This window comes from Narcine bancroftii, chromosome 6 (genome assembly GCF_036971445.1).
Source record: "Narcine bancroftii isolate sNarBan1 chromosome 6, sNarBan1.hap1, whole genome shotgun sequence".
NCBI classification, from domain to species: domain Eukaryota; kingdom Metazoa; phylum Chordata; class Chondrichthyes; order Torpediniformes; family Narcinidae; genus Narcine; species Narcine bancroftii.
The window spans coordinates 85262738-85288868 of NC_091474.1; the positions used below are offsets into that span (position 1 = coordinate 85262738).

At 38.5% G+C, this 26131-nt stretch overlaps 1 protein-coding gene across 2 annotated transcripts in view; it reads right to left on the bottom strand.

The window, feature by feature from the left end:
• macroh2a2 (macroH2A.2 histone) overlaps positions 1 to 26131 on the bottom strand; it is a 44498-nt gene that overhangs the window by 13038 nt on the left and 5329 nt on the right. For both annotated transcript variants that reach the window (XM_069885603.1, XM_069885601.1), the window contains exons 2-4: positions 8664 to 8873; positions 8167 to 8273; positions 1786 to 1998 (exon numbers count right to left, since the gene is read on the bottom strand). In XM_069885603.1, coding sequence (XP_069741704.1) covers positions 1786 to 1998; positions 8167 to 8273; positions 8664 to 8835 — 492 coding nt within the window. In that variant the 5' untranslated portion in view covers positions 8836 to 8873. The remainder of the gene's footprint in view (positions 1 to 1785; positions 1999 to 8166; positions 8274 to 8663; positions 8874 to 26131) is intronic.

Genomic DNA, 26131 nt, shown 5'->3' on the forward strand with positions numbered 1-26131 from the left:
TTTGATCAACTAATTAGTCGTCCTACTTGGATAGAAATGGAATTGAATTTTTCTAGGAAAACATCATTGTTGGCACTTTTAGGTTTTGCTTTACTATTATCTTTTTCTAAACTGATTCGCGATCAGATAATAAGGAATAGATTAAGAATATGGAATCAATTTAGGAGATTTTTTCCCTGGTGAGTCCCATAGGAGAAAACCACTTTTTTAATCTTCTGTTCTTGATGCAAGTTTTAAGGAATGGTAATAAATGTTACAAAGATTTATTTAATCTGTAAGAATTTTGCTTCTGTTGAAAAATAGTCAGTTAAATTTAAGCTTTCCAATAGACATTTTTTAGATATTTTTAAGTTAGACATTTTGTCCAATCTAAGTCCAAGATTTTCCTCAAATCGCAGACTCAAATATTCTTGATATCATTTTTGATTTGCAGTTTGTGCATAATGGGTTAATATCATGTATTTATAATTTATTGGATTTAAGACCAACCTCAATGATTAAGATTAAAAATGATTGGAAACGGGATCTTAAATATAACTTTATCAGATGAAGACTAGAATTCCACACTTAGTTTGATTAACGATTTGCCTGTTTGTGCTAGACATTATTTATTACAATTTAAATTGGTGCACAGAATGTGCATGTCTAAACTTAAATATCTTGTCTTTATGCACATGTTGATCCATTGTGTGAAAGATAAAACATTTTAGAGGCCTCACTAATTCACATGCTTTGGTAATATCCCAAATTATGAAGATGTTTTGGGGAAATGCTTTTTAATCTTTATCAACGATTTTTAAAACTAAAATAGATCCATGCCCTTTAATTTCCTTGTTTGACTTTATTCGCAATCTGACTATATCTCATGAGGTTTTTTTTTTTAGCTTTTGCCAGAAGAGGTATTCTATGAAGTGGAAAGATGAACTTATGACATAATGGCAGTTTGGAAAAAATTAGATATGGGTCCATGGTTGGCAGTTTTAGGCTGTTGGGCTGCTCCGGTGATGTCCGCCTGGCTTCTGGAGGTAGCGATTCGATCCAGTTTATTTGTTCTCTTTTTTTTAATATGTTTTTTAAGCAATCTTGATTAGAGGGAGGAGTTAGATTTGCGTTAGTTTAGGTTTTTTCAAATTTCCTAATGTTGATTGGAGTTTATAATTGAAGGTCCGAGACTATAATTTTAATATTGATTGATATTTTACCAAATTATGAGCAGGATGCTTATAAAGTAATTCATGTGATTTTCATTTTTAATAATATTAACAATTAATAACAAAAATGGGAAACTGTTAATTAGAGCATTTTTACCAGTTATATATTATGTATAGATTTTGATATTTCCTTCTGTTATGTCAATGCAATATGTATATGAGATTATTCTATTGAATTAAATAAAATATTTTGTAAGAAAGATTAATACCCTCACTCACCTATTTCAGTTCTTAAATGTTACATGGCATTGCAATACATTTTAAATTTAGATGGAAAAACAGGAACCAGGGGCTCCAAGTTGAAAGTTCAAGAGAACAGATCCCAGAGAGTGGGAGAAAGGGGTAGGGGTTGTAGTACTAGTGAGCAGAAAGGGAGAGTAGCATACATTACCTTTGAGCCAGATGGTTAACCATCAGGATATCCAAATTGTTAGACTGCAGATCATCAATTTCGGAATATACCCATTTGCACCACAGAAAATGGGATTAAAGCTTCTAAAAGATAAATGCACTGTTTCCTAACCACAAAACAGTTTAGCACCATTGTAGCAAAATTAGCGTGCTCTATACATACCTTTCTGGACGATTTGGATTTTGAAGCCTTTTTGACAGATGCTTTTTTGGCAGATTTCTTGACTGGAGATGGTTTTGCTTTCTTTACCTTCTTTTCTGATGATGTGGAAAGAATGGTTTCCACTTTACTTCTGGCACCACGTTTCTTTGCCAGGAGCTCGGGATGAATTCGGGGCAGCACACCACCACTTGCAATTGTTACTCCCCTTAGTAACTATGCGCACAAAAATAATACTACATTAGGCATGGCTTTTCAATAAAATGTTATTGTTCTAAAATGTCGCAATTCTAGTCAATTATATTTGACACCTGTAATTTTCAAAAATAAGGGGCAGTTTGATTTTGGTTCCACTTCATACCAAGTGGACAACTTTGTGGGAACTTGAACCAATGAGAAATATACTTTATAGAATTAGATGATTCGATGCACAAAACTAGACGCAAATTTTTCCAAATCATCGTACCTTTTCAATATTCTAAGAATAGTCACTTTATAAATCACACAAATTTGAGTTTGTAGAAATGTTGGCAACTACATGTTTAATCTTTCAATCATTCATCTTATTGAGGGTTGTTATTAAACCACAATATAGTAGTTCTTGTTACATCTGCCCACTAAATTTGAAAAGGAAAACTGAAACAATGAACTATTATTAAATATTTTAAATGAATGCTTTATGTGGCACTTCTTAGATACTTTATATACCCTGTTCACTCTACAATTGATTGGTTTTCAGTTGCAGCCACTGCTAATAACGTTAACAAATGTAGAAATTTACAAAATAGAGGTGCCACAAGATACACTTAAATAAACAAAAGATAATCATCTCCAAAGTGCCTCATTGATTATGTATTCAGATATTCTAGCAGGACTGAAACTAAAATTGTCTTGATACGCAAGAGTGCTCCCAATGGGCCAAGATGACAATGTCACTTCATTCATAGATTACTGAAGTGTTATTGCACTCAGTGGCACAACCCTTCGGGGAAGCATGGTTGTCTTAGCTGTTAACACAACACTATTATAGCACCAGCAACCCAGGTTAGAATCTGCCACTGTCTATAAGGAGTTAGTATGTTCTTCCCACGACCACGTGCATTTCCTTCTAGTTCTCCAGTTTCCCCCCATGTTCCAGAGAGACATGGGGTTAGTTGGTTAATTGGGCATATTTTGGCAGCGCAGGCACATGAGCCAGAAGGACATATTACCATGCTGTATTTCTAAATTAAAAATCTGTTGTAATATATAATAGTTTTCTATGTAAAAAAAGACAAAGATTAATGATCAGATTTGGCGATTCTCAGATTTTGCAATAGATGAAACTCAGTTTACCTTAAAAAACCAGTTCAAATCTATTTGACATCACAGTATCAGAGATCATTGTAACTATATACCTTTCACACCTACTTAAATTTCTTCTCACATTATCCATATTTTAAAAATATACACAGAATTATACAGCACAGAAACCTATCATGCATACATACAATTTTCCAAAGTTCAAGATCGAGTGTCAGACAGGAGGATGGCTAATATTGTGCCATAGAACTGTAGGCCAATAAGCAAAATTTAATATAAGGGATTCTGACAACCAATATCCACCTGCATTTGAAAAGGCAAAGACTGATTGCATTTTTTTTGAGGTGGTGATTAAAAAGATTGATGAGGTCAGGTAGACATTTTTGCAAAGTTTTTGACATGGGCTCTCATGGTAGGCTGGTGTAAAAGGGATCCAGGGTGAGCTAGTTTATATCCCTCCTGATGCTGATTTCAAACAGGCACCCATCAAACGGCATGATGAGGTGAGCAAACAAGATGGTCCAACCCAATGCATTACAAATCAGAGTCAACAACTTGAATTAGACCCATCTTAAGAAGGGACCTGCCCAATTATCATCAACACAATATCTACTGTACCAGAGGTCCCTGCAAACTAATACAAGGAAAGCATATCATTCTTTCCCGAGACTGCATCTTGGCAAGACTGATCACTTGGCGGTGCTCTTTCTACCTGCAAACAAACAGAGCCTAAAAAGTTCCAGAGATCTGGAAAGTCAGAAGGTGGTCGTGGGAGGCTGAAGAAGTTACAGGCTTGCCTCAGGTCAGTAGATTGGGCAATGTTCAAAAACTCAGCAGAGTATCTGAATGATTACACCAGGGCCAATACCGACTTTGTTAAAACAGCTGTGGACGAGTATGTCCCCTCCAACACATTCATGGTTTTCCCCAAACAGAAGCCCTGTTTGAACAATGTAATCTGGAAGCTGCTGAGACCTAGATCACAGGCATTCAAATCTGGAGATCTATAAACAGCCATCCCCCAGGTGAAGTGGAGATTCCAGGAAAGAATGCAAACAACAAAGAACATGAGACACTTGTGGCAGGGCCTAAATGACATAACCTGTTACAAAACCAAATCCGGTGCAAATGGAGGCAGCAATGCTTCACTCCCAGATGAGCCTCTATACCTGATTTGACCACTAGAAAAGGAAAAACCACATACTGCCAGTATCCAAAGAGGATGTGCTGGCAGACTTCAGAAGAGTGAATCCAAGGAAAGTATTCAGTCTGTGTGGAACACACAGCCAGATACTGAAAACTTGTGTTGACCAAATGGCCAATGTACTCATGTATATCTTAAACACCTCTCTCTGTACAGGGTGTGGAACCCTCCTGCTTCAAACAGGCTTCAATCGTACCAGTGCCCAAGAAGAGGGTGGAAAGAAAAACTAGAGATGCATAATCCAGTGATCATTGGGGGATGAGGTGGAGAGGGTGAGCAAATTTAAATTCCCAAGAGTCACTAACTATCACATTCCTGGACACATCACACTAATGCCATCAGTACTTCCACTTCCTCAGGAGTTTGCAGAAGTTCAGTATGTTTTTGGAAACCGTGGCAAATTTCTATAGATGTGTAGCAGAAAGTGTGCTGGTACAGGGGCACTAAAATCTGAGTGAAAGGCTCTGCAAAAAGTAGTGGTCACAGACCAGTACATCACAGGCAAAACTCTCACCATTGAGAAAACTAACATGGAGCACTGACGTTGGAGAGCAGCAGCAATCATTATGCTCTTATCTCACTGCCATTAGGAAAGTTATAAGTGCCACAGTTCTCATACCACCAGTTCAGGAACAGCTGCTCCCCCTCCACCATCAGACTCCGAAACAACAGAATCCATCAGAGATTTACTTTGCTCATTATTTAGACTAAATAATTATTTTTCTGTATTTGCTGTTTGTTTACATTTCTCTCTTTCATATACACATCTTCTTAGAGTACAGTTTAGTTATCAATAAGTAGAAATTCTGCCTGGCCTGAAGGAAAAAGAATCTCAGAGTTGTATGCAATTTCATCTATGTACTCTGACAATAACTTTGAACTTTAACATATATATTAACAATCTGGAAGATGGTGTTGGCAAGCAAATTTGTAAATGACATTACAATTTATGGTTTCATGAACAGTGAATAGTATTAGCTGAGATTATGACACGATCTAAATTAAGGTGGGGGGGGGGGCAGTGGGTAAAAGTACCACACTTGCCTTCATTGGTCAGACAATGAAACAGAGACAACAGGTACAGGACAATGGTGAGATCGCCCACAGGGTATTGTGCACCACTTTGGTTATAACTTTAGGAAAGATATCATAAAGCAGGATGGAGAGCAGAAAAGGACAGGATTGGTAGGCTTGATTTATAAGGAGAGACTAGGTCTTTACTTCCTAGAGTTCTGGAGGCAAAATTTAGAAGTTTATAAAACCATAAAGGGCATAGTGAAGTCAAAGCCTCTTCCAACAACATTCATCACCCCTCCACCCCAGAGGAAGAAAATCTAAAAGGGACCTCAGGGGCACATTCATAGGGTGGTGGGTATATGATAAAGCTGTCAGACCAAGTAGTATTTGAAGCAGGGACAATTGTAATATTCAAAAGACATTCAGATAGATATATGGAAAGTTTGAAGGATTTGAGCCAAAATGTGACTAGTTTGGATTTTGGGCTGAAGGGCCTTTTCTGTGCTGTAGAACTATACAGCATCAATAAAACATATGAATTGGGTTTAAAATAGATCAAAACACCATATATTTAGGCATATATCGAGTCTTGAAACCCTAAAAAATCTCTCTCAAAAAAAAGGTCGACTTGTACGCCAGCTATACTTTTGAGACCTTAAAAACCACTGGATGGCAATTCGGCATACAAGATGACCCGAAAACTGAGTATAGATCAACCCTTCAAAAAAAAAGACAAATTTTCATTGAACCGAAACACATTTAGACACATTAAAAAAATCACTATCACAATCATTGTCTGAGGCAAAGATCATGGCAAGTATGTGATCTGTTTAAAGTCATCATACAGGTCCCAGTCTATATCTAATGAGGCAGCTTCAACTTCGTGGTCAGTGTCCCACAATATATCATCTTTGGTGCCATCAAATGCCCAAGAGATACAGCACTTTTTAAAATTATTTTATTACAGTCTCTATTTTCACTCTGTCCCATGCTCTGAGCTCAAAGTCACACAGCACATCAAGCGGTGCAGCATGCACTGCCCCACCTTTTGTAAACGACTTTTGTGTACTCGTCATCCAGGTATTCCATTCCTCATGCACATGGTATTTGAATGGCTTGTTCAAACAGACATCGAGGTTGCAAATAGAGACGTCAAACCACCCGGGATAACCGGCATGTATGTATTATGTAGTGCTAATTTATTTTTAGTGTTCTCAATTAAGTGGCTACAAAACATATCCCAGACCAGCAAACTCTGTTCCTTGCATAAACCACCTGGCCGCCTGTTCCACACAGAGCCTCTCCATAGTTTTACAGCATTTTCATCTATCGATCCTTTTTCATGAAAATGTACAAAAATACCTGCTGGTAATTTTATTTTAAGTTTGCACTTAAAGATTACCACAGGCCACAACTTCGGCCTGTTGGCCATGCACGATAACACCATGGTAAACCTGGTCCTTTCACGGCCTGTACTTCTGGTTGGCTGTTTTCACTTTTACATTCCATTGCAAGGGTGGCCAAACCGCGGTTCACAAGCCACATGCGGCTCTTTGACCTTTAATATGCGGCTCGCTGCCGGTATCCCCATTCCCCCCCCCCGCCCGCCTGACTCGCGTTGCCGGTCCCCCCCCCACCGCCCGACCGACTCATGCTGCCAGTCTACCCCCTCGCCCGCTCAATTCACGCTGCTGGTCTCCCTACCCCGCTCGACCCGTGTTGCCGGTCTCCCTCCCCCCCTCGCCCACCCGACTCGCGCTGCCAGTCGCCCCCTCGCCCGCCTTACTCGTGTCTTTAATAGCCTGATATTTGTAGCATTGAATTTGAGTCATGAAAAAATATGCTTATAATAAAACTAACTTTGTAAGGTGGAAATCTGATTAAAATCTCTCATTTTTCTGGTTTACCTTTTTTTTACATATTTGTGTCTTTGTGATGACTGAAACTAATACAAATTAACAGTTTAGAAACTGCATCCATGAATAAATATTATTGCATTTAATATACATTTCTTAAAATTTATATAATTTTTTTGTTACAAAATGTGTATGTGACAATAAAAACGTATATGTGAATTTTGTTCTTGTCCTGCGGCTCTCAAGCATCTGAGCTTTATCGTTTGTGGCTCTAACATTAAGCAAGTTTGGCCACCCCCTGTTCTATTGCCTTTCATGTTTCCAATATTTGCAAATGCAAACTGGTGTTTCTGCTGGTTATATATAATAAACTGGTGAAAACCAACAACTTTACGATCAAGATCTTTTGGAAGTTTCTGAGCAATTTTGTTTTTTGCCGTAATACCAGACTTTTCATGTTCACGTTGCCTCAAAAACATCACCGATGTCTGGGTGCGACTTTGCCCACTTCAGTGGGAATGTTCTTATTTCTCGTGACTAGGTAACAATCTTGCCTCTATTCCCGTACCCATGCTGCGACGTGATTTTCCAACGTGGCCAACAAGTTATTCCTCTTCTCACTGAACATTGTCTTTGTGATACTTTTTGTTAAAGTCTCTTCTTTCTTCCTCCAATCCCTCACCAACTTTCTTGCAGCAGCGTAGTTGTTGGTTTTCTTGGCCATTTCTATTATTTTTACTTTAAAACTCGCTTCATACTTTCTTCGTTTTGATGGAACCTCCATAACAATCACCTCCAGCCAAAGGCCAGCAGATTAAACATCATGACTTTTGGGGGTTAACTTCTATGCTAACAAATGACCAACCCCTTGGGCATCGTGTTTTTTGGGATAGACAATGATTAAACCCTTAAAATGAGGCTGATGGGGAGGGAGGGTGGGGGGAGGCTTATCTGCCAGTTGACTTATATACCGAAATATACAGCAATTGACACCATGAGCTTTACCTGATTTAATTCTTCATCATTTGCTACAGCCAGCAGAATGTGCCTTGGAGTTATTCTACTCTTCTTGTTATCTCTGGCTGCATTTCCAGCCAGTTCCAGAATTTCAGCTGCATTAAAAACAAATGTTAAAATTATTAGGTTTAAAACAATTTGTACCAGAAGGATTAATCACACTCTCCTTTCCTGCTGTTATCAAACTTTTGAATGAATCCCTCACTGGTAAAAGATGATGCCCCTGCATTGCTTAACTGTACTCTTCTCTCGCTCCTGCACTTTGCATTTGTAACACAGCATCTACATTTTTGCTTCATTATTGCACTACCTGATGTACATTGATGCATACAAAACAAAAGCTTGTCATATTGGTACACGTGACAATAAACAATTCAATGACCCAAAGAGCAAAAATAAAACTTGCATCAAAATTATAAGATCCACTTGTGTTTTTAAAACTATGAATTTTAACTTGTTCTTCATTTTAATTTTAAAGTTTTTACCTGCTAGGTACTCTATGACTGCTGCCAGGTAAACAGGCGCTCCCATTCCAATACGATACTTGAATGTTGCTTTCCGCAAGTAACGCATCATCCTACCAACGGGAAATATTACCCCTGCTCTGGCTGAGCGTGACATCTTGGTCATTTTCTTTTTTCCGCTTCGAGCTGACATCTTGCAATTTGTGGGTTAGAAAAATGCCACCTATAAATCTGAAAATGCTATAATCAGTCATTTAGACATTGAATCTTACAAAACATTGAGCTCATCGGGGACATACCAGCTGTTGTCCCACTCTCCCATTCTTTTCTTCATTATCCTGCAAAGGTTTGCATATTAGAATTAAATTAACATTTTAAAGATGTTTAATATGCATGATTTTTGACAGAACAAATTCAACTGTTTCTCAAAATTAAATGGCAATAACTGGATATGGTTGGGCACAGCACAATTCAGTCCATTCACAAAATTAGAAAATCAAGAAATAAAAGCTCTGACATTAATTTAAAAGAAATGGTGAACATCAATCCCTGTTCATCATGCATGAATTTCAAATTTCTATCAGGGGCCACAAGCCCAAACTAAACATTAGTACTTATAAAGTGCACGTCTACAGCACACAACCTTCAAATATTAGCTGTAATTGTTAGAATGGAGGAAAGTAGCTATTTGCAAAGACAAATGAGAAGTTCTAAGTAGGCATCAAATAATAATACAAATGAAATGGAAAATTAGACATTTTATTTCAGAATCAGCATTTATTTTCATGAACAAGTCAGGAAATTTGCTGCTTTGCAGCAACATCAATAGTGCAAACATTCACATAAACCACCTTAAAACAATTTTTAAAAATTAGTGCATCAAAAGTAAGGCAATGCCTTTGGTTCATTGATTATTCAGGAATCTGATGGCAGCCGTCCTTGTGCTGCTGAGTGCTCATCTTTTAAGCTCCTGTACCCTTTTCCCCCGATGGTAACAGGGGTGAAGAGGGTGTAGCCTGGATGGTAGGGGTCTTTGATAGAGGCAGCTTTTTTTTTTAAAAAAGACACCGCCTCATGTGGAGGTCCTTGATGGAGTGAAGTCTGGCGCCTGTTGCAGGACGAGTTAACAATCCTCTGGACTTTTTTCTTGTCCTGAGAGTTGGCACCTCCATACCAGACAGTGATGCAACAGCCAGAATGCATTCCACAGTACACCTGTAGGTTTATGAGAGTCTTTGGTGACATATCGAATCTCCTCAAACACCTCACAAAGTATAGCTGCTGACGAGCCTTCTTTGTGACTGCATCAAAATGGAGGACAGATCCTCGGAGATGCTGACACCCAGGAATTTGAAGTTCTCGACCCTCTCTACTTTTGAGCCCTCGGTAGCTTCCTGTTGAAGTCCACAATCATCTCCATGGTTTCGCCAATGCTGATCACAAGGTTGTTGGCGTGACACCACTCATCGAGCTGATCCATCACCCTTCAGTACGGTTTGTGATTCTGCCGACAACTGTGGTACCATCGGCAAATATGTAGATAGGATTGGAATTGAACCTGGCCACACAGTCATGGGTGAATAACATTTAAATGTTAAAAAACATACATAAAAGTTGCTAAAGAACAAGAACAGTCTGCATTACTACATCTACTGCAAAGATTATTGCTTTAGATCAGTGATTCTCATCCTTTTTCTTTCCATCTACATACCACTAAGTAATCCCTATGCCATCGGTGCTCAGTGATTAGTAAGGGATTGCTTAAGGTGGTATGTGAATGGGAAAAGAAGGTTTAGAATCACTGCTCTAGACCTAATTGTTATTGAAATATTTTGCTTGAGAAAAATTGTCATTGGCCCATTTCCTTTGGAATTAATGAAACCATGCACATAACTAGTCTATTAGTTACAATTAAAACAGTGGTTTTCAAACTTTTACTTTACATCCATATACCACTTTAAACAATCCCTTACAGAGCATCTATGGCATAGGGAATACTTAAAGTGCTATGTGAGTGGAAAGAGATTGAGAACCACTGCTTTAGATTTTAACTCACTTTTCTTAATAAGAAAGCAGGTGATGTAATCACTACGGAGATGTGAAATTACTTTGTAATATCACTACGTTTAACCAACTATTACATGGCTAAGCATAATGATGCCTTGAACATTTACAGGCTTATCATTAATTGGCCAAGACATGTATCTTGGCAATTAGTGAGGTATTTGCTGTCACAGTGGCCATTTGACCTAACAAGACCATGCCAAAGTTTACGTTCACACGATCCTCCCATACTTTATCTGACAACAGCACATATCCTTCCTTTCTCCATACATCTATATCAAACTTCTTTTTACATGCATTTTTCACTAAATTATTAAAAATTTGTAACTAAGTATTCTGTACTGAGCTACTATAGACGGTGTACACATTGTCGAGTTGATGCATACGCTGGGAACTCTATGTGCAGCTCCAGGCTTCCATGCTGAGCTTATATACTTCACTGTTTCTGTCACATGGACTGGAAGTCATCATCAGCCCAGATTAAAAACCTGTGTTGGATGCAAGTCAATTTCCCACATAATCCACAGCATTTCCACCATTTTGGGAGCCGGTTCGCTTGCTGCTAAGTGGGTCACCACAAACTTGATTATGTTTTTTTCCTGAATTTCCATTACAATCCATATATATTTAAATCAAGTTCTGGCTCTGCCCTGAAGCAGAATTCTTTTTCTACCATGACCTCAAAGCCCTAAATTACCTTCTTTCCATCTTCACATGGGTTTCTAAATCCCTTTCACAAAAGCTACACCTCATGTGGCCTACTTAAGATAAATAATATGTCGATCATTTAATCCATTCTGCCATTATTCAGATCATGGGCAATCTTTCAAAGTTTTCCTGCTTCATTGCCATATCCTGAGGCATTTAAAATTTTATCCACCTTATTTCTAATGTCCGAATCCTCTGGGGATTGTGAAGATTTGGAAACCTTGGCTAAAATTTCCAGTTGTATAATGAAAAATTGCTGCAGCAAAGTCCCCTTCAGACTTTCAACAGTGTCACTACATCCATATTTTCAAGCCCTTTTAAGTATGGCAAACTCATAATTCCTCTACAAAAATGTTAGATCAATCCCTTCTTCATAGAACAGCTTTGTCATCACAGGAATAAATCCAGTAAACATTTATTTTACTGCACCCAAGCCAACAGTATCTTTCTTTCCTTAGGGCAAGAACTGCAAAGAACAAAAGTTTTGCTTCACAAGTACTCACTGAAGCAGCATGCTAACTTTTTGATGTTAGCATTAACAGTATCTCTGATAATCAAGATTTGGTAAAAACCAGATGCCGGGAATTAGGAATAATTAAAAAAATGGTGAAAATAGTTCCTAAATGGTTGGCCTACTACATTTATACACCATTTCTGTTTATATTTCAATGGAATTTCACCATTAAAAATATTTTGTATTTCAACTTTTCGTACAACAATAGACAATTTCACATTTCTTTCCCACCATTTGATTCATCTTTATGCCCACCCACAGCTTCTTTGTCATCAGAACTTACTTTCTCACCATATTGTCATTAGTAAACCTGGGATACATTTGAGATTCTTTAAATATTTTATTTAAAAATTTCCATTCATGAATTAATAAACTTTTACATAGACAAAATACTAATTTAAAAGTACAATGATTGCATGTTGGTTTTAACTCCTTATATATACACCCTCCCACTCAAAAAACCCCCCACAAGATATAAATGTGATTATATAGTTATATAAAATATAGAAAAATGGCTTCCTGAATTGTATAAAATGTCAGTTCGTACACTAAGGTCCGACAGTATCTGTACAACCATTTTCTTTCTTTGGCTTGGCTTCGCGGACGAAGATTTATGGAGGGGGTAAATGTCCACGTCAGCTGCAGGCTCGTTTGTGGCTGACAAGTCCGATGCGGGACAGGCAGAAACGGTTGCAGGGGAAAATTGGTTGGTTGGGGTTGGGTTTTTCCTCCTTTGCCTTTTGTCAGTGAGGTGGGTTCTGCGGTCTTCTTCAAAGAAGGTTGCTGCCCGCCAAACTGTGAGGCGCCAAGATGCACGGTTTGAGGCGATATCAGCCCACTGGCGGTGGTCAATATGGGAGGCACCAAGAGATTTCTTTAGGCAGTCCTTGTACCTCTTCTTTGGTGCACCTCTGTCACGGTGGCCAGTGGAGAGCTCGCCATATAACACGATCTTGGGAAGGCGATGGTCCTCCATTCTGGAGACGTGACCCACCCAGCGCAGCTGGATCTTCAGCAGCGTGGACTCGATGCTGTCGACCTCTGCCATCTCGAGTACTTCGACGTTAGGGATGAAAGCGCTCCAATGAATGTTGAGGATGGAGCGGAGACAACGCTGGTGGAAGCGTTCTAGGAGCCGTAGGTGATGCCGGTAGAGGACCCATGATTCGGAGCCGAACAGGAGTGTGGGTATGACAACGGCTCTGTATACGCTTATCTTTGTGAGGTTTTTCAGTTGGTTGTTTTTCCAGACTCTTTTGTGTAGTCTTCCAAAGGCGCTATTTGCCTTGGCGAGTCTGTTGTCTATCTTGTTGTCGATCCTTGCATCTGATGAAATGGTGCAGCCGAGATAGGTAAACTGGTTGACCGTTTTGAGTTTTGTGTGCCCGATGGAGATGTGGGGTGGCTGGTAGTCATGGTGGGGAGCTGGCTGATGGAGGACCTCAGTTTTCTTCAGGCTGACTTCCAGGCCAAACATTTTGGCAGTTTCCGCAAAACAGGACGTCAAGCGCTGAAGAGCTGGCTCTGAATGGGCAACTAAAGCGGCATCGTCTGCAAAGAGTAGTTCACGGACAAGTTTCTCTTGTGTCTTGGTGTGAGCTTGCAGACGCCTCAGATTGAAGAGACTGCATTCCGTGCGGTACCGGATGTAAACAGCGTCTTCATTGTTGAGGTCTTTCATGGCTTGTTTCAGCATCATGCTGAAGAAGATTGAACAGCAAGACAACCATTTTAGGGAATAAGATTAACATTGGTCTTAAGATGCCAGAAGTACATTTTTACATATTCACCCCTACACTTTGCATATACAGGCTCCAGAAAAACATTAGATTTGTTCTCCAATCTGAATCAAGGTTGCAAGTAACTGGAATCTGTCCACTGACCCAGAGTAATGAAAATGATCCATTGAAGTCCATTAAGGTTGATTGAGGTGGAATGGTTGGAATAGCAGTTAGCGCCAAGCTTTTACAGTACCAGCAATTGGGTCTTGGGTTCAAACCCCACACTGTCTGTAAGGAGTTTGTACTTTCTCTCCATGTCTGTATGGGTTTTCTCCGGGAGCTCTGGTTTTATTTCCACCATTGGAAAACGTACAGGTGGTGAGGTTTAATTGGACGTATATTAGGGCAGCAGACTCCTGGACTGAAATGGCCCTGCTATTGTGCTGTGTGTCTAAATTTAAACCATTTAAAATTTTACCAAACTTCAGGTTCAAGTCAAAGCAACTTGTCTGGAAGGATCTCATCAAATGTTCCTGTTATCCACCCTGCTAGCTATATCATTCAAACATTTGTCAATTTCTTTTCCATGGAAGTTTTGTCTCTTCTTCGGATTTTCTAAATATAGTAAAATACCCATTATCCAACATTCAATCAACTGGAAACTCAAAACTGGCAAAAAAAAGGAAATAAATAAATACATTTCCAAATAAATAAGACTGGGCAGATGGATCCCAAAGGGGAGCGCTGAGACTTTGTTGGACACATGCAGGTTTGCCCCATGTCCTTCAACGCTCGCGTATTCTTTTTGCTGTCGGCACTTGCGAGAAAGGTGCACCGAGGGCCTGACTGGGACACTTCCATGGAGGAGAGACTGGTTGCGTCAAGGGTCTGACCAGGATGAAGAGCCAGTTGATGCCGCTGGGGCGACTCTCGCAAAGTGACTCCTCATCCCTGTCTTTATTGTACAAGTTTTTATTAGTATTAGTAAGGCTTTATCTGTAAACTTGAGAGGGGGGGGGGGTCAATGGTGACATTGGCACAGTTAGTGCAACATTGCTACAGCGCCAGCCACCAGGGTTTGAATTTAAATTTGTAAGTTACGGGAATTACTTTATTAAAGTGAACTTTACGTGAATAAAAACTACAAAACTAATTTTTCAAATGATGTTATATTTTGCACTTTTGTCTTTTAAATGATGTATTCTTTTAATTTTTTTTTTATTTTTCACACTATCAACCATATTAATCAAAATACACACAAACATTTCCCTCTTGAATATACACTGTCATTTTCTCTCCTTTTCCCCCCTCCCTTCCCTTCCTCCTTCCCACCCTCCTCCAAACCCATTAAACATTCAACATATACAATACAATAAAATCATTAAACAATGTCATCACACAATGAAAATAAACAAGAAAAATGTGTCATCTACTTTTACACACTGGGTCAGTTCATTTTGTCTTCTTCTCATTCTATCATTTTAGGGGTCCACGTTAGGCCCTCTCTGCTGTGTTTCTTGTACAGTTCCCAAATTTGTTCAAACAATGTGACTTTAATTTTAATTTATATGTTATTTTTTCCAATGGAATACATTTATTCATTTCTATGTACCACTGCTATACTCTCAGGCTCTCTTCTGATTTCCAAGTTGACATTATACATTTTTTTGCTACAGCTAAGGCTATCATAATAAATCTTTTATGCACTTCATCCAATTTGTACTTTAAAAAAATTTTTTTAAATTTTTCACACTATGAACCATATTGACCAAAATACACAGACATTTTTCTCTTGAATATATAGTGTCATTTTCTCCCCTTTTCCCCCCTCCCTTCTCTCCTCCCCATTCATTCAACGTTCAATCTATATGATACATTAAACCCGTTAAACAAGGTCGTCACATAATAAAAATAAACAAAAAATTTGTGTATTCTACTTTTACATACTAGGTTAGTTCATTTCTCCTTCTGTCATTTTAGATGGTGGAGGGCCGTGGTAGGATTTCTCTATTGTGTTCCATGTATGGTTCCCATATTTGTTTGAAAACTGTGATGTTATTTAACTATATAACCATATAATTGTTTACGGCATGAAAACAGGCCATGTCGGCCCTTCAAGTCCACGCCGGTTCACTTGAACAACTCCACTAGCTTCCCCCTCCTGCTCTCCGCCCATAACCCTCCAACCCCTCACATCCATGTACAAAACCAACCTTCTCTTAAATGACAGAAGGGACCCTGCTGCAACTATCTCTTTTGGAAGATCATTCCATTCTGCCACCACTCTCTGAGTGAAAAAGCATCCTTTAATATTTCACCTAAAGTTTTGCCCCTTTACCCTTAACTTATGCCCTCTTGTTCCAACCTCCCCTGCCCTCAGGGGGAAAGAGTCTATTTACGTCTACTCTATCTATTCCCTTCATAATTTTAAATACCTCTATTTCTTAAATTATATGTTATTTTTTTCTAATGGAATACATTTATTCATTTCTATGTACCATTGCTGTATTCTCAGGTTATCTTCTAATTTGCAGGTTGACATAATACTTTTTTTTGCTACAGCTAGGGCTATCATAATAAATCTTTTTTGTGCTCCATCCAAATCGAGTCCAAGTTCTTTATTTCTTATATTACTTAGAAGAAAGATCTCTGGGTTTTTTGGTATGTTGCTTTTTGTGATTTTATTTAATACCTGGTTTAGATCTTCCCAAAATTTTTCCACTTTCTCTCATGCCCAAATTGCATGTATTGTTGTTCCAGTTTCCTTCTTACAGTGAAAACATCTGTCTGATACTGTTGGGTCCCATTTATTTAACTTTTGGGGTGTGATGTATAGCCTGTGTAACCAATTATATTGTATCATGCGTAACCTCGTGTTTATTGTATTTCTCATAGTTCCGGAGCATAACTTTTCCCATGTTTCATTCTTTATCTTTACGTTTAGATCTTGTTCCCATTTTTGTTTAGATTTACAGCTTGTTTCCTCGTTCTCCTTTTCTTGCAGTTTGATGTACATGTTTGTTATAAATTTTTAAATTATGATTGTGATTGCAATCACATATTCAAAATTGCTTCCTTCTGGTAACCTCAGACTGTTTCCCAATTTGTCCTTCAAATAGGTTTTCAGTTGGTGGTATGCAAACATTGTATCGTGAGTTATACTATATTTGTCCTTCATTTGTTCAAAAGATAATAATTTATTTCCCGAAAAACAATTTTCTATTCTTTTGATCCCTTTTCTCTCCCATTCTCTAAAGGAAAGGTTATCTATTGTAAAAGGGATTAGTTGATTTTGTGTCAATATTAATTTTGGTAGTTGATAATTTATTTTATTCCTTTCTAGGTGAATCTTCTTCCAAATGTTGAGCAGATCAGTTTGTACTCTTGATACAAGTGTATTTGTTAGGCTCAGACAACCAGGAAATTCGCATATCCGACATCTGCAACCCCTGTATGTGCTGGATAATGGGGATTTTACAAAACCTAATATATTGTGGTTATCAGTTAGCTGGTCAACAGTTCCCAGTTTGATTTCATTTGCTATTTCACAATCAACATGGTCATCATAGAAAATACAAGGAATTCTGAAAGTTTAAAACAAATACATCTATCCTCTACTTTCATAACAAATGGCAGAGGAGTTGGTACAATTTTGTTAAATGAATGTTGTTACTAATATTACTTTGAAGTGCTTCTCTCGTTAGATATCTAGCTCACCATGTCTGGAAGGTTTCTTTGCCTCAAATTAGGATTTTGCCCTCTTTCAAATCAATTCTCAAAGCAGACACACTTGGAATCAGTGCAAAAATGAGACCCGAGAGGTTTTTGTAGGGAGCTGCTATAAAAGCTCACAATTGATTCATCATTTATCTTCCATTTACCTGGAAATGTGTCAGATCATAAATGACTATCCTCATGGCAACCACAGGAAAGTGACAGAAAGAAGGGGCAGTATATTTAGCACAATGCTATTACAGGACTGGGTTTGAATCTGGCACTGTCTGTAAGGAGTTTGTATGTTCTCCCATGATCGCATGAGTTTTCTCCGAGTGCCCTTGTTTCCTCCCACCATTCAAAATGTACCAGGGTTGTAGGTTAATTCGGTGTAATTGGGCAGTACAGGTTCATGGGCCTGTTATTGTGCTCTATGTCTAAAAAAGGGCGCTGGAGCTGATTAAAAAGAGATTCCCAGTGTCGGCCTATCCCCAGCTCCAGTGCAGTGATCTGCTCTTGTTGTGAGCTAACACCAGAGAATTCTTAATTCTTCCAATCATGAGAGTATTCTATGAATGGGCCCCTTTACAAATTGGAACTTTCTATCTTTAATGTTGTACCTGTATCTAAGTTTCTCCAAGCTTAAATAGTATATTATATCATATAACCACACATTAAGTGTTCAATGAAGGTCACAGGTTGCACCCAAAAGCACCAACTTATGATGATGATTGAGGATGCCACGCAACTTGTGACATCATTAAGTATGAGCAGCAGAGGAAAAACATCAGACAGGCCAAGATGAATGGCATGTGGATGAATGCAATAACCCCCCCAAAATGGCTGCTATAACAATCTAACACCCATTTAAAGAAAAAAAATCATCTTTGTCTGCTTGCACAGAAATACATTTACATGGACCCAATTTCTAGGCCACTGTCTCAACACTACAGGCAAAAAAGTAATTTATAAATGTTTCTATTTATATCTTGCATTACAACTTATTGTCACTGCTTCTAGATTAAACAAAGTAGGTTGTGTGACCTGCTGAGTTTCTCCCACATTGTGTTTTTACTACAATCACTGTCGCTGCAGATTTTCACTCTCTTAAACATACTTTGCGGCTTTACAATTATCTCTCAGTAGTCAAAGTTGGCATTAAAAGAAGGCCGTGTTTAGTATTTTGTCCCTTAACTCCATTCTTTTTGAATATTTAAATATTTATTGGTGTGTTTTTTTTTTAAAAAAGCATTGATTTTATTTCCTTATTTAACCTAAAAACACGATACAATTTCACTGTTATTTTATTAGGGGTGCCATGGTTTTTACATTTTCCCTGTGTCTCCGTGGGCTTCCTCCGGGTGCTCTACTTTCCTCCCACCATTAAAAAATGTACTGCGGTTGTAGGTCAATTGGGTGACACAGGCTCGTGGGCCAAATTTTTTTTAAAAAACTGGTAAAATTCTAATAAAGGCCTTTGAAGACCGCAAAAATATATTTTCTTCACCTTTTACAATAATTTCTTAACAACAGCCAACTTATCCATTAGAGCAATTGTTTCCTTGATCAGCCACAAGAAGTTTAGTCTTCAATTTGACATAGAAGCAAGGATGGTTTAGCACTACAGGTACCCCTACTTAGCTACTAGAACAGACAAACAATTTGTTCCTGACTAAAAATAATTAGAAATCAAACCAATTCTCGTCAGAATTTTAAAAATCAATTTCCAGTTTAAAGTTTTTTTCTTTTAATGCTCATTTGGAACACAAAACTTAGACTATACTGATTCCAGTTAAATCTAATGCAACATCACAAAGAAAGTGTTTTCTAAACAATGCTCTGTATAGAGGCATTGCTCTGGATATCATTGCCGGCCACCAGGAAGTTCCAAACAGCAATGCTGCTTCACTGAAGTGTGTGCACCAGCAAGTTAAGGGTTTCTGGATAGTGCACTAAAGCTTGCAAAGTATGTACCCATTGATCAAATGTCTCATTCTGAATCCACCACCAACTCCAAGAGCGGTCAAGTTGAGGGGCTGCATATGACAGGGGCCTATTAACTTAAATGGGGTTGCTGACCTTCAAAAAGAGTGCAGGTACATTTCTAAATGTTTTGTGTTCATATTGTTTCCTGTTAATTACACACAAAGAATTTCAAATATCACATTTTAAAATTTTTCAATAATTTTGTTTTTAAAGCTTATTTTTACTGGAAATTCATAAGCAAAACCTCAATTTGTGCCATCCAAACTTTGATTTATTCAGCCTGCTCCACCTCCTGGTACTGCAATGGTACAATTACACTAGAGAACAAAGTTTTTGCATCCTGAAAATGTTTGAGTCCATTTTATGGATTTTGGGCTGCTGATCACGAAAATCACCTTAAAATTTTCCTATCATGTACTGTTTTGCTTAGATATAACCCATTTTTGTGACTTTTAAAAAACATCATCATATTTTGTCTACTGCTCACAAAGCAAGATGTTTTGGCCATGCACTCAGTGTTGTCTTAGGCCTGGAAGGCATTTAAGATGTTGAGAATTTTCTTGGCAACTTGAGAACCAAACTACATGCAGCTGATTGACAACATGCTTCAAGCATACAAAATTATGTCATTGAAAACCATGTCAAAAACATGTGATTGAAAATTCATTGTTTGCATTCACACTTGGATTTCTTCCCTGCTGATCTTGGTGCAGTTAAAAATGACAAAAAAAATATGGGGAAAGGTTTCACCAGGACATTGCAACCATGGAAAAGCAGCATCATGAGAACTGGAACAATGCTGCCCAACTATTGGGACATTGACACAAAAAGCATCAGATATTGAGTACAAACAAAAATAAGCAGCAAAACTTTTTAGGTCAATTGAACTAACGCAAGGTGTCAGCATCATTATGCAATTGAGCATGCTAAATTCAAGTAGGGCACTAAGTTTACAATGATGGTCAGTGAGGAGGTCCTATTGCCAATCTATGCTGATCGGGGTCCTCAGATAATAAAGTCAAGGATCCAGATGCTAAAAAAATAACATTTACTGGGGCATGGCCATGTGAAGAATCTAGACAGATGCATTGGATGAGCTCTCAGTATTAAAAAGACAGTTTAAAAGCTTTAAATTAAGAATTTTTTTTTTTTTTTTTTAAAACGGTGAATTAACAAAATGATCACCAAGAAGTCAAGACAGCAAAAAACAAAATTGAAAGAGACACCGATTCAGCCAGGAACACAGAGTGAAAGCCCAACAGGGAGCAGTACAAGAGCAGCCTTGGGACCAGCTGAACCCGGCAGTGCTGGGAAAATCGGTGCAAGACCTGAAATATAATCCTAGATAAGCTGGAGACTTTAGGTAATTGTTTCACGGGTGTTAAAACCACAACGAGGGATATGTCAAAGAAGATGACTAAATTTAACGAGGCAATTGATGTAAATCAATTAGTTCCAAGTAGATGTCGACTTGGATAAAATGCAAAAAAAGGTGAAAGCTTTAGAAGAGAACGCAAAGAAATGGGACAAAATCGACCTTTTAGCAGACACAATGTTCGGATTATTGGCTTGAAGGAAGGGACCGAAGAGATCCAGTGAGCTTCTTTGAAACTCGGATCCCACGAGTGTTAGGAGAAAATAAATTCAACAGGAAACTACAAATAGAAAGGGCTCGTTGGATCTCCGACCCAGATCTGATGAGCAGCGACAACGGTCAGTCCTGGTAAGACTTTTGAGTTACCGGGAATTGGAAGTGGTTTTGGGAGCAGGCATTCGATTACTTCAAGCAACACAATGGCCCGCTCGATCGACTGCAGAAAGGTGTTATTATTTCAAGACTTTAGCCCAACTTTGATTAAGCAAAGGAAGGAGTTTGATGATGTAAAAAGGCAATTGTGATCAAAGAATATAAAATACTCATTGATATATCTTGCAACGCTGAAGCGTTTTATTAAGACTAAAGGAAGAAGTGGAAGAATTTCTATGAAGATTATGAAAAGATTAATAGATATTGAATAGGAAGATTAAGAAGAATGTTTACAATGGGACCAAGTAAAAAGTATATTTTTTGAACTGTATTTATTGTTAAATGTTATAGAAATTTGGATGGAGAGCTCAAGAAAGAGCTAGAACTTAATAAAAACAGTCGCAGGATGGAGACACCACTCTAAAGGGAGAGGAGCAGTTTTGCAAGATGGCACTAAAGGGAGGGATTCTTTTTTATTGGAAGATTTCGTGGATTTCTGGGATTTTTTTGTTTATGTCACCGTCAAACCAGGGGCACTATATATATGTTTGTAAAAGGGGGAAAAAAAAATTCACTGTATTACTTGATTAATCAAAAAAGGATTTATTGCTGAACAATATTTGTTTAAGAACTGGTATAGATAGAACATTGAAGTTTATTAGACTGAATGTTAACGTGACGGTGAAAAGGGTCTTGGCACATTTAAAAACTAAATACGGATGTAGTTTTCTGCAGGAAACATGTCTTATGAAATCGGAGCATGCCAAATTAAAAAGAGGATTGGTGGGGCAAGTAATGTTGTCTTCTTTCGGTTCAAAGGTGAGAGGAGTAGCTATTTTAATTAATAAAAATGGACAAGTAATAGTAGAAGATATATTGATTGACCAAACTGGAACATTTGTAGAGGCACATTGTAAAATTTATGCAGAATCCTGGATGTTTATGAATATTTACACTCCAAATTATGACAATGAAGCCTTTATGAAGGATATCTTTTTAAAAGCAGCAGAGGGTAAACAAAATATATTGGGGAGGTGGGGAAAGAGATTTAATTTCTGTTTGGATCCATCAGTGAAAACGGTAACGAGGGCGAAATCTGCAAAAGCGACATCATCATTTAGGAAGGATTTAAATCAGATTGACATCTGGAGGCAACTCAATCCCACAGAGAGAAACTACTTTCTTCTCAAGGGTCCATGACTCGCATATAAGGACTGATTTATTTTTAATGTCTGCACAGTCAAAAGCAGAGCGATAAAAATTGAATACTTGACAAGGCTATCATCAAACTATTCACCATTAACCTTAACTATTGCAATAGTGGAAAAACAAGAAAATGTGTACAGATGGCATCCTAATGCCACGTTGTTGAAAATGAGACTTCTGTGAGTTTATTAGGAGACAGATAGAACTATTTTGTGAGACAAATCTCTCTTCCACCAATAACAGCTTTTTGATATGAGATATGCAAATTATTTGTTATACAAAAAATCTTAATATAATGCAGAATTGGATGGTTTGGAGAAAGAGATAACAGAACTGGAGAAAGAATATCAGAATACGAGTTTACAAGTATGGACTCTTAGAAAATTTAAAAAATTGAGATATAACACACTGCACACGTATGAAATGGAAAAAATTATTTTAAAATTTAAGCAAAAAAATTATGAATTAGGAGAACTAGGTTTTGCCCTGGCAAGTGAAGTTAGAGGTGTCGTCAAGGATGATAAATGGAATTAAAACAGAAGCTAACATTCTACCATAAAATCAGAAAGTGATTAATGATATTTTTAGACAATATTATACAAAGCTTTATAAATCAGAATCAGATGAGATGGATGAGTTTATAGTAAATGTTAAGCTTCCAAAAATAGAGGTGAGAGAACAGATGAGAAGAGAAGAAATTAAGAAAGCTCTGAATACTCTGCAGACTAACAAGTCTCCAGGGGAGGATGGGTTCCTGCCCAAGTTCTATGGACAATTTGAGTTGATGCCTCATAATATATGCACTAGTGGGCAATGGGTCTCAGACTCTTTTTCAAGAGCTATTACAGGGTTGATGAAAAAAAACAGGGACCCATTAAAAACCTCATCAAATAGACCTATATATTGTGATATTGAAGATTTTATTATGTATATTTAAGAAAAAAATCAAACTAAAATATTCAAAGAAGTAACATTACCAAGTTCGGAGTTTAATTATTGAGCTGTACGATCAGCAATATTTGAACCATGTACTAAAACACATTTATTATGGGAAAAGCATGCAGATAATTTTGATTCCTAAAATCACATTGATAAACTGGTTGAACAGGAATTTTAAAAAATGCTATATTTGCATAAAAACTTGAAGGAGTAAAGAAAAATAACATGGCCAACAAAAATTTCAGCAATAATGTAACAAGTATACAAAAACATGGGTTTCTTTACTTCTTCACAGAATGTGGACAAGGCCAGTACTTTTTGCTAATTTCCAACTGAGAATGAAGTTGTACGGCTGTTTCAGAGACTAAATTTCCACGCAATTACTGTGAGCCAAGAATCAAATACTTTCAACTTAATTCACAAGATATAGGAGCAGAAGTAGGCCCATCGAGCCTGCTCCGCCATTCTAATCATGTTTTTTAAACATGCTTTTAAAACAAGGTATCTTCATACATCAACTGCCAACAAAACATCCCTATGGTCTTTATTTTCTTTGAAGGTTTTAAAACTAAAATATCAGCAAAAAAAGGTTTCACTGATGTAAAAAAAAACATGACATTTGCCATTTCCTGCATTCCTGTTCACCGGTTTCCAAACCTGGCCACGATGCATACCAGCAAGATGCATATGGGTCCAAATTTTGTGTGAAGGACAACATTTATTGACATTCAAAGAGCAGCAACATCTACTTGTAAGTGTAAATAAGCATAATTTTCAAAGGAGTAAAACACAAGTCTACGGCTGCTGTGAGTGTTGTAACACAGAAATGCTAGAGAATCTTGGGTATCACAGCATCCACAGGAGGCAAAGATATATAATCGACATTTTGAGCCTGAAGAAATGTTAGGTCCCAAAATGTTGATTATATATCTTTACCTCCTATGGACGCTACCAGACTCTGTATTTTATCATTTTCCAAGGACCTATGTTGACTAAATTACTAAACTCATCCATCTCATCCGATTCTGATTTATAAAGCTTTGTATAATATTGTCTAAAAATATCATTAATCACTTTCTGATTTTATGGTAGAATGTTAGCTTCTGTTTTAATTCCATTTATCATCCTTGACAACAGGGCAAAATCTGGTTCTCCTATGTGACTGGCTAACCAGTAGATTTGCTGTTCAGTGAACTGGTTAAGGTTTTTGCCTTTCACATTGGTCCACTGTTAATTGGTTTCCCATATCCTATCACACTTATCACAAGCCATCCCCAAGGATAGGAGATTCTATCCTATGCCGGTGATGTCTGAAGGCTTCTTCAGCTGCATTCCCTGCTAAGAATGCGCCTAAAGTAGAGGAAGCGCCCCCTTGAATTGTTGTTCAGGTGGCAGCACTAAATGCGCAGCGCTGGCCACTTGAAGGGACAACTGCACGGAATGCTCCTCTGAGCACACTCCAGCTCCTGTCCCTTTGGGCTGTCAGGTTTGGGATGGCTGGCCGTCAGAGTTCGGACAGCCAGCATGGGCTATCAACGTGGGGACATCCGACACTGATCCTGCTGCCCCGCTCTCCCAACAGCTTGATATCAGTCCCCACACTGTGGGGCATCTGGCGCGGGCTGTAGAGGTTGGAGCGGCCGGCGCTGGTTGTGCTACAGCCTGCACCAGCTGCCCAAACTGCTGCAGCCCGCCCGAACCTCTACAGCCTGCGCCAGCCATTCCAACCACTAATGCCCATGTCAGTCGCCCCACAGTGTGGGGACTGATATTGGGTTGTTGGGAGAGAGCGGGGCAGCGGGATCAGTGTGGGGATGTCCACACGCTGACAACCCATGCCGGCTGCCCCTGCCCTGACATCCCGCGCCGGGGCAGGGGCAGCTGGGAGGGGAGCTGTCAGGCGCTGCCAGCTGACTGTCATCCCCTTAGCAGCCGCTTTCAGGTGGCTGCATTCAGATGGTGGGGGGGGAAGTACACCACTGTGGTGTGGCGATTATCCCTCTTGGAGGAGGGTTACAAAGTTTACCACACAGGCGCCTCCTGCTCATTCAAGTGACCTCCCTACAGCTACATATTGTCATAATATGCGGCTTTACAAGCTGGGAATTTGGCCACCTGAAAGTGTCTTCAGTGACACATTGTGCGATGGTGGACCTGCCCTAAATCCTGATCAATGTACTATGATCTTGTATTTAAACAAAATTAATCATGCCTAATTATAATATAATTAAGCATTAGGTACAGCAGAGTATTAGCCAACCAGTCTCTGTTGTTGTGCTGACCTATTATAAACCTTTAAAAATTTATAAAGACTGTGGGAAAGAGCGATGGCGGACCTGCCCTTCCAGAATTCCACGTGGCAGAGAAAGGGCTGTAAGCACAGAGCACTCATGGAGGAGTTTCTTTGCTGCATGGAATTCTAGGAGGGCAGATTTGCCATCGCTCTCCCTTTCTCCCAGTGCTACTTTCCCAGTCCTTTAGAAATTTATAAAGGTTTATATAGATCAGAAAAGATTATACCTTTTTAATCTTTTGTTTCCTTCAGGTTCCTGCACTCATGTAAAAAATTCAACAATGTGTCACTAGCTTTGTCCCTGGATAGTCCATGTCCCTTTCACACTGTGCTAATCAGCATTCAGAGGTCAGTTGATGCCGGGGATGATACAACCTAGGTAGAATGTATCATCCCTGGTGCGATTTAACGCCTGTGTGCTAATTAAAGAGCTTTCACACTGCACCCTTAACTGATAGATTGGCCATCAATGACTAGGAAAAGGTGCCAAGTCACAGCTCCCCTGCCAGGAATCTCAAGGTACTACAAACTGTTACTCATAACTTCATTTTTTTGTGTGGGGAGGTAGGGAAGTGACTGTGCATTGTAACCCATAGC